General features: G+C 39.6%; 1 protein-coding gene across 2 annotated transcripts in view; it reads left to right on the forward strand.

Annotated features, from left to right (window-relative positions):
* Positions 1-10,749: 10,749 nt before the first annotated feature.
* The window catches only part of lin28b (lin-28 homolog B (C. elegans)), a 49,022-nt gene continuing 45,358 nt past the window's right edge, over positions 10,750-14,413 (forward strand). The window contains exons 1-2 of one of the 2 annotated variants that reach the window (XM_029645324.2): positions 10,750-10,967; positions 11,644-11,834. In XM_029645324.2, coding sequence (XP_029501184.1) covers positions 10,958-10,967; positions 11,644-11,834 — 201 coding nt within the window. In that variant the 5' untranslated portion in view covers positions 10,750-10,957. The remainder of the gene's footprint in view (positions 10,968-11,643; positions 11,835-14,413) is intronic. The other variant, XM_029645325.2, reaches the window with a different exon arrangement.

Here is a 14,413-nt window from a genome sequence, read left to right on the forward strand (position 1 = left end):
TTACAGTCAACATTTGTCACTAGACCTTTCGTTCATGTAAACACTGAAGAACTGGTGACTGACATGTCGGTTAGAGTTTATTATTTTTCAAATACAAGATGTGCAATACTTGATGTAAATGTTGAAAGAAAGAGCTGATTGAAACTGTTAAACTCTACATCAGAACTAGGCTATTACACTTTTTGGATCTTCTGAGATCCCTTACATTTTTACCAGTGTTGGAGTTTCTTCATGTTCACAGTGTTTTTCTCCATATACTTGGAAATACACACTACATTTCTTTCAAGTACATTTTCTATTAGCCATGGATGAATGGTCACTAACTCCTTTCTCTTGGCAAAACCCCATCATCATCACAATCCTGGATACTTATGACATTGTTGTAAATAGATGGGATATACTGTTCAATGCACCTTTCTGTATTTTATACCCACATATTTGATCTGTTTAAAAAATAACAGTATTAAACTTTCTCTGTGGGACTATTAGATGGAACATAATAAAATGGCTTGTTGTGGGAGTTTACATGCGAGATCAGAAGATCCAAAGGGAAATTACCCAAAATGTCAACAGCATGTATGACAAAATGTTCTTAATCTGGAATGTGGTTGTATTAATTCACAAAAACATTCTCATGAAAAAAAGCAATCCATTAAATCAAATCAAATTTTATTTGTCACATACACATGGTTAGCAGATGTTAATGCGAGTGTAGCGAAATGCTTGTGCTTCTAGTTCTGACAATGCAGTAATAACCAACAAGTAATCTAGCTAACAATTCCAAAACTGGGAATATGAAGATATGTCACATGAAACAGCTCCATGGTTTCATTTGATTTCATTTCACCCTTTTATTTATTCAGCTGAACCTCATTGATATAGGAATCTTTTTTTTTCAAGTGAACCCTAGCCAAGAGGTAGCATAAACAAGCATATAAAATACAACCACAAAGCAACATGAAAGACAGGATACTGCAGGATATTATATAAATCTGTAGAATATCCTTCAGTGATCACAGATACTGTTACACCAAACATGAATTCATCTCCATCTGGGCAGTTATTGAACACAACACAAAAGAGCTTTAAACAAGTTGACAATTTAAATGGTTGTAATATTTAATTTGTCTCTTTTTTTTAAACTAAAATTTGAATTAATCTAATGTGTTTGCGATGGACAAAATTGTAATGTTTAAAAGGCTTCAAATCTCATCCCTTTTTAAAAAAGTATAGCTTTTATTCCTTCAATTATCCCAATAGAGTGAAATTGGCTTTTAGTTTGACAATTTGAAAAGCACAATTAACATGAATAAACAGGTATGACAACCTATATTCAGGCATAGCTTACAACACATAATGTAGTTGCAAAAAAATCTATCAAAACATTATGGCAAATATGTGAATTTTGTCATTCTGATAAAATAAGAAAAGCACATGTTTTCATGTGAAGTTAACGTGATAACATGAAACTACACATGTAAAGTCTTCAAAACAAAACCGTGAAATCATGTTTTTCTTTCTTTCTGTAAACCAAACCTACTCTTGAATAATTGTTCATTTACAGTGTTTGAAGAGCATACACATGTTTCTATTCAGATTGTTTCGTGTAATTCAGGGTGATTTAGCCTATCACTCCTGCTCAAATTCCATCAGGTCTATACACTGTTATACTGGTAGTGTATGTGTCTATTTAGAAACAAATCTGTGAACGAATACTGGGGGGACATTTTGGGCATGCTTCAGAGCAATGTAGATTTGTTTTAAAGGGTAAATAGATAAAGGTTTAAACTTCTATCATGTGTGGAAACAACTTTCTTTTCAGAAATCTTAGTCTATTTGTGTAGTACAAACTACTTTTAGCAGACCTTTCTATTATTTAGTATTGTTAAATGCTAAAATGAGGTGAAACTTCACTGAATATGCTTATTAGTGGTAGGCCTAAAACAGACTTAGTGCAGCACTTGGCCTGAGTTAACCATTTGAATGATATTATTTCAAGATCAGTTTTTCCACTCTAATAATACATGATTTTTATAAAAATGTATTCCCCACAGTATGCTTTGTATATAAACATTTAATCTAAACCGAATTTAATAAAGTCAATAATATTAAACAAATGCAAAAGAATAGGCAATTGAACATATATAGGCAAAAAGAAATTGCGCAAAATGACAGTTTATAGACAGCGTTCAAAATGGTAGTTTATTGTTTTAAGAATAGAAATGGTTGAAAAAATTGTAATTTATTGTTTTAAGAATAGAAATGGTTGGAAAAAATGGTAATTTATTGTTTTAAGAATAGAAATTGTTGAAAAAAATGGTAATTTATTGTTTTAAGAATAGAAATGGTTGAAATAAATGGTAATTTATCGTTTTAAGAATAGAAATGGTTGAAAAAAAATGGTAATTTATTGTTTTAAGAATAGAAATGGTTGAAAAAATGGTAATTTATTGTTTTAAGAATATAAATGGTTGAAAAAAATGGTAATTTATGGTTTTAAGAATATAAATGGTTGAAAAAAATGGTAATTTATTGTATTAAGAATAGAAATGGTTGAGAAAATGGTAATTTATTGTTTTAAGAATAGAAATGGTTGAAAAAAATTGTGATTTATAGTTTTAAGAATAGAAATGGTTGAAAAAAAAGGTAATTTATTGTTTTAAGAATAGAAATGGTTGAAAAAAATGGTAATTTATTGTTTTAAATTTTTTTGAAAAAAATGGTTGAATAAGATACATTAACATTTTAATGAAACTGTAATAAGCTTAACTTTTGACTGGGATGAAGAGACAAGTTTGAATTCATTCACGAATATAATACGATTTCTGAACGATACTGATTTTTAAATTGTCTCATTCAATAATTATCTGTCATACAGACAGGGACTACTTTTTCTCAAGGCTTAAATGGCGGACCGTTGTAACAGTTCCCCACCACAAGATGACGCATTTTAGCACATAGCCTACACTCTCACCCACATGTTAGAAACTACTTGATTTGTGGATCCTTCTTGATTAATAAAATAAATACAAAACTTTACCAATTAAATCGAAAGATAGAAGTTTAAATATTCTACAAAATGTACCAGACAGTGAGCGCGGCACAGGCGCCCGGAGAGAGAACCAGCGTGAAGCAATACATTTAAAAAAAAAATTCAAGTCACCAGGCCTTTTTGTACTGTAGGCTCCCTAAAACATGATAACTGAACAATGTATCGGTCAACCGCGGACTAAAGGTAACACGCCACACCGCCCAATAACCCATGACAAACATGTAAACAATGCAGTGTGCTTGACACCAGCACAAAAAAAGCGAACATTAAAGTTATAGAAGAGGTTGTATTTTATCGAGACCTAATTGAACATCAGAAATAATCTTAAAAACAAACGAAGAAAATCAGTCAATGTATGGACTAAATGAAAAATGGTCTATTGGACTAAAAATAGCCTGCCAAGAAATCATGAGGCATGCATGTTGCTGTGAATGCCCATGGTAAGCCGTTAGGAGGCGCTATTCTCTCCAATAGGGCCTACTAAAGCTGAGGGCCTCTTAGACTCTTAGAGGAGCATGCGCCAACAAGCGCTGGTCCAAGACCAGTTGAGCTGATTAAGTCATAGTGTAATGAGATTGGGACAGCAGATCCCAAATCAGTTGATAAACCAGGAGGCTAAAACAGGCAAAGGCCATATCTGTCTGGATGAGGGCAATGTGCCTGATCAAATTCCTAGCTGTAGCATATATTTTCATTTGTGGAGGGTTATCACGCAAAAAAATATATGCCATTTTATTTATTCAGGCAAACTGTTTGTTTTTGCTCTTGTTGCCTCTGAGTAAAATAGCATAACATATATTTGAAAATGTATGTGTTAATTTAGGTTAACGCATGAGTTTTCAGTGCACCAGTTGTCATTTTTGAAATGCAGGTGCTCCATATACTGGGGAGGGGAAGGAGAGGTGTGGGGATCGTTATATGACTAAGAGATGTGGGATTATGATGAAATCAAATGTATTTACAAAGTCCAAAAATACTTGTCAAAGTTCTTTACGATGAAACTCAATTGATAGTTTTTCAATATGTAACACAGTAGCTACGCAAAATGGCTTCCCTGTGTGTAAGTCAATTAGTGTTTGTTTTTGTTTGTATACTGCACTAAAGTTGTATTTATATTGGAGGATGCAGGACAAAGTAGGCTTATATGTGAATTAGACTTCAGAGCAGTCTGACTGCTGTTGGAAGCCTTTTTACCCGATTCCCCCAGAGAATATTTCATCCTTATCTGTGGACCTGCTAGCACTCTGATTGTGTACCACACGAGGGACCATTCAGGTACTGATATAAATTGCCTGTGGGCCTTTGTGGGGAGAATTCTAAGGTGTCGGGAACTGGGACTTGCGTTCTGACCCGGATGTGTTTAAATTTAGCTGGAGATTTCCCGTTCGAGATCAAGTTTTAGGTCTCACTTAAAGGTAGACTCAAGATGATGAGATGAAGTTGCCACGAGCAGCACCGCAGATAGTGAGATGATGACATTGCTCTCATATGGTCACACCGAGTATCTGCGCATGTGTGAGGGGGTTCGCTTCACGATGCTACAACGTTGGTAGCTACGGGACAAAAACAGCAGCGAAGTGTAGCCTCACGCTTCAACACTCTTAGTTGTTGCGAAAATTGAACCGCTGTGTATACGTCGTGCATGCAACATCATATCGCTGAGACTACATTTTAACAAACTAGGCTATTTAAGAAAAACTTAATGGAGCGTTTGCCTCCATATTCACTATAAATGCTTCATAAATCATTGAAGCAAATTCATACATAACGGGTGATCTAAAGTTCCTCATATTTAGTGCTTTGCCAAATAGCATAAATCATTTAAAGGGGCAAGCCTTAATTGAAACCATAAAAATACATTTCCCCGCCTCTGTTTCAATAAAAAAGCTGAGGGATGTGGCTGGAGAAATATAACCCCTCTAAAATGCATAGAGCTAAGGACTGACCATCAACATTTTATAGTTTGAACCATGTTTTGAGGAAATACAGGGTTTGATTACATTTTATTTATTTTTTCTTCTTTTTTTCTTTTCTTTTTTTTTTACAAACATTGAAGTAAAAAAAGGTTCTGATGTGGTATGACAGTTGAACTGAGCTTACGAGGCATTTATCAAAAATCAATGGGTATTTTTTTACTCCAAAAACGGATGTACCAACTAAGGATTGCCCCTTTAATGTAATATGACATCTAAATGTTATAATGGGTTTATGAAGACGTCATCAACCTTTTCAAAGTAGTTTGCTTTCAATTGACTTTCCCCCCTCCATCTTAATCCTCCTCTATCAGGTAGATAGATGTCTGGGAGTAGCCTAGAATGGACAACATTTAAAATGTGTCAACTCTGATAGAAACATGGCTTATCATTTATACTGAACTCCAGACGACCCTTATAGCCACACCTACACCCTATAGCCACAGAGCTAAAAGGATGGGTGTAGCCTATCAGAGGACACAATGAAGATAATGCCATATTGTTTAAGCCTATCCAATCCTACACATCTTCATCTCCAACTGGTAATGAGTTGACTTGGACATTTATAATTGTATGTAGTAAACATACATCTGTCACATTCATGGGAGCTACTAGTTAACGCAATATAGACCTTCAGGGATACAAGAGTTGGGATTTGTGTAGGGGAAATGTGACACCAGTGCATTCTGAATTGAAACACCTAGTGTCTGCTTTTGGAACACTCTATAATTAAAAAGGCAACACACTCCATAATCTCTGTTGCCTGTGTGGCAAATGTCTCCATTTACCTTCGACATTGTGTTGTTAAATTGTAGTGCCATATAATAAAGAATGTTAAAGGAATGTTTCAATTGAAACTGTAAAAGTTCCTGCTGTTTATCATTGCAATCAATGACATGGCCTATATTGATACTTGATGAATAACAGTTTATGAGCAAAAAGGCTCTACTACTTATACATTCAAACATCTGAGTCTTAGTTTAAAAAATATATATTTACAATTGAGTCGTTCTCATGGACTGTCAGTCATTGCATCCATAGCTCCATCTACGAATTTAAGAGTTGTTATATTTCCCTAGGCCCCAAGTCTGAGTGCAAGGGTCAAGCTGTTGAAATGACAGATTGTGCCTTTAAATAAAGGTTGTGTCTTATTTCCAACTGGCCTATGTGTTGTTTTCAATTCTTTGTAGTCATTGGCGTTTTAGTTTAATGTAGTAGCCTAAACCCTCAAGTCTACCTGGTAGGGTTGTTGAAGGAGGGTGTTTTCTAAGATATGTTAGGAAAGCTGATAACAAGCCTACTTTATGATTAGGGCTACTTATTACGACACAAAATAAAGACAACATTTAGTCAGTTAGTGTAAACCTTAGTGCATGCGCCTCCATTCCAAGCTATAAAACAGTATTTTTTGTCATGACAAAATAATATAAATGAATTTCTAATCTAAAAACCAGCATAGCTTTATGTTTTGAGGAATAAATCAAAATGACGTAGGCCTACGGTTTGGCTTTCGTCCTCATAAATATTTTAGGTAGAGTAGGCCTATAAGAATGGAAAACACTAGGCTAATTATTAATTTATTAGACTTTTTTTTTAAGACTATCACTGTTACCCTGTCTGTCAACAATCATTATTTCCTCTGACAAATTCATACAAATCTTCAAGGGTTATCCCGCACGCAGGTCCGCTTAAATGACAGTGTCTATAAAATATTCAGCGTGGGAAATAAATAATCTACCGGCAACCGGCAGATAACCAGAAATGCCATTGTAAATATGCCGGTACCGGTAATCGACGTGCAGGCTTGAATTCAGTCCACTTCTTTCGGCTGTAGCCTATGAGCGTGTCACTTTGACAGTTTCATTAGTTCAGCACAACAATAACATCAAGTGGACAAAGACATTCGATCAGGACGACGGGTTAATTTGTCCACAGCAGCACGTCTGAAGACAGAGAAAGACGAGGATGACAATGGCTGTTCCGTCGCTCACAGGTTAGTGAATGATCTTTTGGAATATACATTGGTAGACCTTATAGGCTATCTCTCTGTCATGGTGAATACACCTGTTCAACACGGCAACAGTTGGGTATAATCAGACTCAATGTGGTCGATATTGTCACCACATGCCATTCCATTGTCCTCTACAGGAATTGTTAGAATATTTAACATTGAACTTCTTGTTTTAGTTAACTAGAAAACAAGATACATTATTGGGTAGTCCTATCAAATAGGATATGCATTCTATTCTCAAATCAAACTGTTCCGGTTCAAGCTAGTTTAAAACCAAAATGCATGTATTTTTCCATGCATTTGGCTTTTTTTGTTAGGTACCTGAAGGAATGAATGAAAACATTAAAATCAAACAAGCTAGCGCGGTTTAGCCTATTTCTAAACAAACGTGGCCATAGGAAAACAATTAATGACCATACCTATATTTTTACAATAAAATGACGAGAATTCGTGCACAGGCGCTATTCTTTGTTCTGTGCCAGTTTTCTGTAAATAGTTTGGCTTTCCCAAGCCAATTGCGTCTTTCTTGCCGGGGGCGGAGAGAGGCGCTTCTCGCTCATGTTACCCTCTGACGTCACTGATATTTAATTCAAGTATTTGTAGGCTTTGTGTTCTCCTATTTAACATTTATCTCAAATCACATAGCAGCATATGTCGTTGAATGACTAACTCTTAAATAAACAACAGAAAATGTAAGCCATGTGATTCTTATAGTTCACACCACTTTCTAGAATGAATTTGCCAATGGGAATTTTCAGATATCTCTTAACTGTTTTGGGCGTTAGTCTACTCAAAGTAAAGATGTATCAGTTCAAAACTTTGATTTTAATTGTGGAAGCCTACAATTGGTTAATTTAGGCTATTCAAGGAATTTCCGTCTCTATTGTAGTGTTAAATCCTAATCCTAATACAGGAAATAGTTCAATTTGATTGAATTTCAAATAAATAACTCTTATTAGAAAGAAAAGCTCGTTTAAAAACATTTCATTTAATCTAGACAGCTAGGGTTGGTTTGCTCAAACAAAACACCTACAAGTATGGGCGTTTTACAATCCTTATACTTTACATTTTCGTTTATTATAAATGTCTCTTAACGAATGTTACAAGTAAGACAAGAAGGGACTTTCTTACATGAAACCAAGTAAAAATGTGCATATGATTGAAATGTTTCCCAGGTAGACAAAAGTAAATCACAATCTCATTGAAATAAACGCATGATTAGCTGGTAGGCCTATTGTCCTAAACAAATTAAATGAATTCAATTAAAAGAAAAAAACATTTACCTTTTGCTTGTAAAATGCTGTTAGACTCCCCAACACACATTTCCTTCCAACAGCATGGCATGGCCTGACCTATAACGATGTCAACAATGTTACGTCTTTCCCAGCAGTGGATATATACAAGTGAGATATTGCTGTCTGGAATACATGTTAAAACGTCGAAATAAACCCCCCCCCCGCACTAAAATAAGGGAGAAAAGGAGAGAGGAATTGAATAACCCCTTTGAACTCTATTGACAGAAATGCAGGGTATAGAGGAGGCAAACTTCCTTCCCTTTGGGAGCCTGGTTGGTGAGGTGTGGGGGTTGGGTGGGGTTGGCCAGGGTGAAGGAGTCCACCAAATCTCGGGTTGGTATGTTACTATTGAAAAAAGGCTGAGAAAGCTCTGGAATCTCGATTTGGGACTTGTTTACCTCCTGTGAATGTGTCAGTAAATTTAGGATAATTTTGAGCGGTGTAGGCTACTTCTGATCTGTTGGTTTGGCTATGGTTACATTCTTATTTCTCAGTTGACTTTAACTGGTTAAATGTCTTATTAATCACTTTGTTTATGTCCATAAGCCTTTATTTATGGTGAGAATCAGCTTTAATCGCAAATAACATTTACATGTTGCCTATGCCAGGAATTTGACCTGTTGGAATGGTGCTGACAACAACAAGAATATATACAAAATAATTGACACAATCTACAGATTATATTTCTACTCTTTTATTCAGAATTGTAGCTTTTGTAATGTTGGCCTTATCAGGGGATGTGAACCATATAGAATCCTAATGTTATTATTGTAGTCTTCAAATGATTGGCTATAGGTTCGCTCAGATATATAAAATACAGTGCGAGCAGGCCTATTAGCCTAGGATTGTGGGTGATAACATAGCTCTGTCCGATCAGAAAAAGCCAAACTAGGGATGTGAGTGAGTCGATAACATCCGACACAAGTGGCCGACCCTGTGACCCAAGCCATAATTTATGTTGCCACTGTGGAGGACTCCTCACCAGATTTTCAAAAACAGAATTTGCGCGGGGGTTGGGCGGGGACGGTCTGGGTCTGGGTGGGGGTAGGGGTAAACTCATGAATTCCGGAGGGTGGGCTCTTTAGGGTTGCTATGCTGTTGGGTGGGTGGGGATGGGTTGTTGTTGATTCATTCCTTCCCAACGCGTTTTCCCCCTTTCACAAATGCTACCCGCCCCTTCATTTTTATCAATGGAAATATTTGCAGTGTATTAACCATATTGATAGATTACTACTCCAAATTAAACAAATATCCTATGTACATTTTAGTTATTTAGCAGAAGCTCTTATCAAAAGCGACTTATAGGAACAATTAGGGTTAAGTGCCTTGCTCAAGGGCACATAAACAGATTTTCACCTACTCGGTTTGTGGATTTGATCGAGCGACCTTTCGGTTACTGGCCCAAAGCTCTTAATGGCCCCGCTAGGCTACCTGCATTTACTTGACTCTAAATGTATCTTCCATTTCTTTTGTATTCTAGATATTCAATTGAAGGCCTTCACTTGTTTGGTGTTTGCGTTCTACTACTCAATCTCATTCCAAAGGCCTGACATGGTCCTGGTTTACCCCATTGGAGCATAGTAGCTTACGCAAGAGGAGGAACAGGGGGTTGGCCATGTGAACAAGCACTCAACCTAAATAAATTGTCTAAAATGCATATGTAACATTCTATCTTATTTTAATACTCAACGGCTAGAACTGACTTGCCTAGTTAAATAAAGTAAAACATTTTTTTGTGTGACTATAATCTGTATTAATTAACGATATGTTGAACGAATTAATTTTCCACCTTGGTAAATGTAGCAAAATATGTGTCCAGCAAACAAATGTAATCTATCAATTCAAATAAACGCCTCAATTCAATCTCAAAGCGATTTTCTATAGGTCTATTTTACCACATGTATCTCAGTGAATCGTAAGGGTTTAGGAACGTAGAAAATCAAATGTAGTACTAGTGTATAAAATAAGCAGAACAACAGGTTTAATATTTACTACACCAAATGTTTGTTTGCATTCATTAGTTGTTTCACAGTCTTTATAGTTCCAATTTAGTGCATTCGCTGCTGTTATTCAAATGTCAGTTATTGCATTTTAGAAACCGATTTGGCTATTAAAAATTGTATGAAGCAGGCGAAAACCAGGCTGACCATTAGGCAGAAGGCTACTTGCCTTTCACACAACTCTTGGCCGAAGTTGTTACATTTGAAGCAAGATAACGCATCCTTCTTTAATAAAGGTGTGTTATTGTGAGGACACGGCTGACCACTTGGACCTAATCGGTTCCGAGTCAGTTTTCTTCGCTGCTCTACCGTCCCTAGATCAGTGGTAAAATTAGTAGCAAGAAAGCATGTAATTGACAAAGTCACGTGTCTAGTACTGGCAGAGGCACAGCCAGTAAGCGAGCGAATGAGAGAGAGAGCAAGCGCTCGAAGTGGAGTGAACGAGGAAAGGATTGAAGGAGAGAGACATGACAAAATATCAAAAGAGGGAAAGCACGCTGTACCATGCGAGCTAAATTTGTGACCGCTGGAATTGAGGATGTCGGATTAATGGTGACTATCATAACCCGTTTTCGCAGAGGAAGCTTTTCGATTGGAACTTTCGAACAGAAGGTCCGCGGGGAAACATGGCCGAAGGTTATTCTCCAATTATTTGTAAAAAAAAAAAAAAAATTGTCCTTACTTTTTGGTATAGAGGGGGGCTGCGACGGGCTATTGTTACATATAACGTGTTATGTAGCCTACCGCCCACGATTATTGCCATGTGAAAATGCATATTGGGGTCTTGTTGGAGCTGTTTGTCAACGATAAAGAGCGTATTGTGCCCAACATGGGCTTGCATGGTGAACCATGTGTGTACACCTGCCCTTGGAGTTCCATACAATGCTGGTTATTAACAGTGGTAGATGTAAGTAAATATGCTCCAGAAGTTACATCAGTGAGCATGCACGTGCAAGGGGGAATCGACCAAATCAATCGCATATCGCCGTGCGCCATGCAGTTAGAAGCCCCATAAGTATCCTGTTTTACACCGATTTGCGTGATGTTCAAATCATTCTACCATGCGCTAAAATCGTTACGTGGGAGACGAATTATAGCAAAGATGAACATCACATCGTCAAGTGGCGGGGATTCCCCATCGCTTAGGCGATGGAGATTTCCAACCAACTGGGCTCCATAAAAGTTGTGTAAAGGTTACTACTAGGCCTAATAACTGCGCAGGCACGGCTATAGGTTAAATACATATGCCACATCCACACTCGTCTATTAATACACAGCCTACTGTAGCTTACTACTTTCATATGCCTTTTAGGAGGGGCGGGTAAAGGTGGCGGAGAAGACGAAGCCAAGTCGACGGAGCAAGAAGAGCGAATTCGGCCCCAGCTTCTGTCAGGAACAGGCTACTGCAAGTGGTTTAATGTTCGAATGGGGTTCGGATTTATATCAATGACCAGCAGCGAGGGGAGCCCCGTAGATCCCCCTCTGGATGTATTTGTTCACCAAGTAAGTTCCCCGAACGAGAGAACCCGTGCAGGTTGACGTTGTGCTGCTATGGGCATTAGGCATCTATCTCCCTCTTTGGTGCAGTCCTTTACCCTGTACGCTGTAGTCTACTCCACCCTGTTGATGGAAAGCAAGGAGTCAGTAGGCTTGATCAAGCAGCCTAGGCCAATTATTTCTAAATGAGAAATGACTCAATTGTATAGTTGTATTAACCTTTGTCCTTGCTTGGCAATAACATCACGTGTTATTGCGAAAGTCACTTTTTTTTTGTAGGCCAGAGTGTTGGTTGCAACATGTGTAGCTTATCTTTTAATGAACCATTTGTCCAAATGTGTTCTTTTGTATCATCATGTTGTTTCCCTACCATGTAGGTTACAGGGCACACAACAACATGCTGTGGTGTTTCCTTAGTGGCACTATCCCTCTCCGAACCCTCACTCTCCCTTGAACTGCACAGTAGAACGCTTGTATGACACAGTTTGTAGTTTTTTGAATCGCCTCATTGACAGGGAGAATATGGTTGATGGCCCACCATATTGGAAACCATGCAAAAAGACTAACAGTTAAAAACACTCAGTTGATCACGTGTTCGTACAACTGTTTCTTTGAAAGATACTTTTGGTAGTGTATGTGGATACCAGCTTGTCTAACATCTCGTTCCAAAATCATGGGCATTAGTATGGAGTTTGTCCCCCCCCTTGCTGCTATAACAGCCTCCACTCTTCTGGGAAGGCTTTCCATTAGATGTTAGAACATTGCTGCAGGGATTTGCTTTCATTCAGCCACAAGAGCATTAGTGAGTTCGGGCTCTGATGTTGGGCGATTAGGCCTGGCTCGCAGTCGGCGTTCCAATTCATCCCAGAGGGAAGGGGTTGAGGTCAGAGCTTGGTGCAGGCCAGTCAAGTTCTTCCACACCGATCTTGAAAAAACATTTCTGTATAGATCTCGCTTTGTGCATGGGGGCATTGTCAAGCTGAAACGGGAAAGGGCCTTCCCCCAACCTGTTGCCACAAAATTGGAAGCACAGAATCATCTAGAATGTAGTTGTATGCTGTAGGGATCTAGCCCGAACCATGAAAAACTGCCCCAGACCATTATTCCTCCTTCACCAAACTTTACAGTTGGCACTATACATTGGTAGCGTTCTCCTGTCATCCGCCAAACCCAGATTTGTCTGTCGGACTGTCGGATGGTGAAGTGTAGCAGTTTACCTTTAGTCTTTAGACTTTAGTCCGTCCCCTCACCCCTATCTGGGCTCGAACCAGGGACCCTCCGCACACATCAACTAGCGAGTGACGTCACCGATTGAAACTCTATTAGCGCGCACCACCACTAACTAGCTAGCCATTTCACATCGGTTACAGAAGCATGATTCATCATTCCAGAGAACGTGTTTCCACTGGTCATGAGAACAATGGCAGCGAGTTTTACACCACTCCAGCTGATACTTGGCATTGTGTATGGTGATCTTAGCCTTGTGTGCAGCTGCTCGGCCATGGAAAACCATTTCATGAAGCTCCAGACGAGCAGTTCTTGTGCTGACGTTGCTTCCAGAGGCAGTTTGGAACTCGGTAGTGAGTGTTGCAACCAAGGACAGACTATTTTTAAGCGCAATGCACTTCAGCACTAGGCTGTTCCATTCTGTGAGCTTGTGTTGCCTACCACTTTGTGGCTAAGCTGTTGTTGCTCCTAGACGTTTCCACTTCACAATAACAGCGCTTACAGTTGACCTGGGGGGGGTTGGAGGGAGATTTGAGAGGGTGGGGTTGGGGGAGAGTTGAGGAGAGAGTGGGGGGCTGGAGGGGAGAGTTGAGAGGGGGAGTTGTGGGGGAGAGAGAGGGGCAGAGTTGTGGGGAGTTGAGGGGAGAGAGGGTGTTGGGGGGGCGAGAGGGAGTTGTGGGGGATGGAGGGAGTTGGGGGGGGGGGGGAAGAGGGAGGGAGTTGGCGGGGAGGAAGTTGAGGGAGGGAGTTGAGAAGGGGAGAGTGTTGGGGTGGAAAAAGAGGGAGGGAGTGTGTTTGAGGGGAGAATTGAGGGGGGAGAGAGAGGGTGCCGAGTTGGGGGAGTTGAGGGTGTTGGGGTGGAGAAGGAGTTGGGGGGGGAGAGGGAGGGAGTTGTGGGGGGTAGAGGGAGGGAGTTGAGGGGGGGGAGAGAGGGGGCCGAGTTGGGGGAGTTGAGAAGGGGAGAGTTGAGGGTGTTGGGGAGGGTGTTGGGAGGGAGTTGGGGAGGGTGTTGGGAGGGAGTTGAGAAGGGGAGAGAGGGTATTGGGGTGGAAAAAGAGGGGGGGAGTTGGGGGAGAGGGAGGGAGTTTGGGGGATAGGGGGAGGTAGTTGAGGGGAGAGAGGGTGTTGGGGGAGAGGGAGGGAGTTGGGGTGGTGGGGGGAGAGGGAGGAAGTGGGGGAGGATAGAGGGGGAGGGAGTGGGGGGGAGAGGGATGGAGTGGAGGGGAGGAAGTTTAGGGGGATAGAGGGGGTTGTGGGGGATAGAGGGAGGGAGTTGGGAGGGGGGAGAGAAGAGAGAGAAAGAGTTGGTGAGAGAGGGAGACAGAAATAATGAGCTGCTTCCATGTCGACCTTGGAGA

The sequence above is a fragment of the Oncorhynchus nerka genome, linkage group LG24 (genome assembly GCF_034236695.1).
Source record: "Oncorhynchus nerka isolate Pitt River linkage group LG24, Oner_Uvic_2.0, whole genome shotgun sequence".
In the NCBI taxonomy this organism is placed as follows: Eukaryota; Metazoa; Chordata; class Actinopteri; order Salmoniformes; family Salmonidae; genus Oncorhynchus; species Oncorhynchus nerka.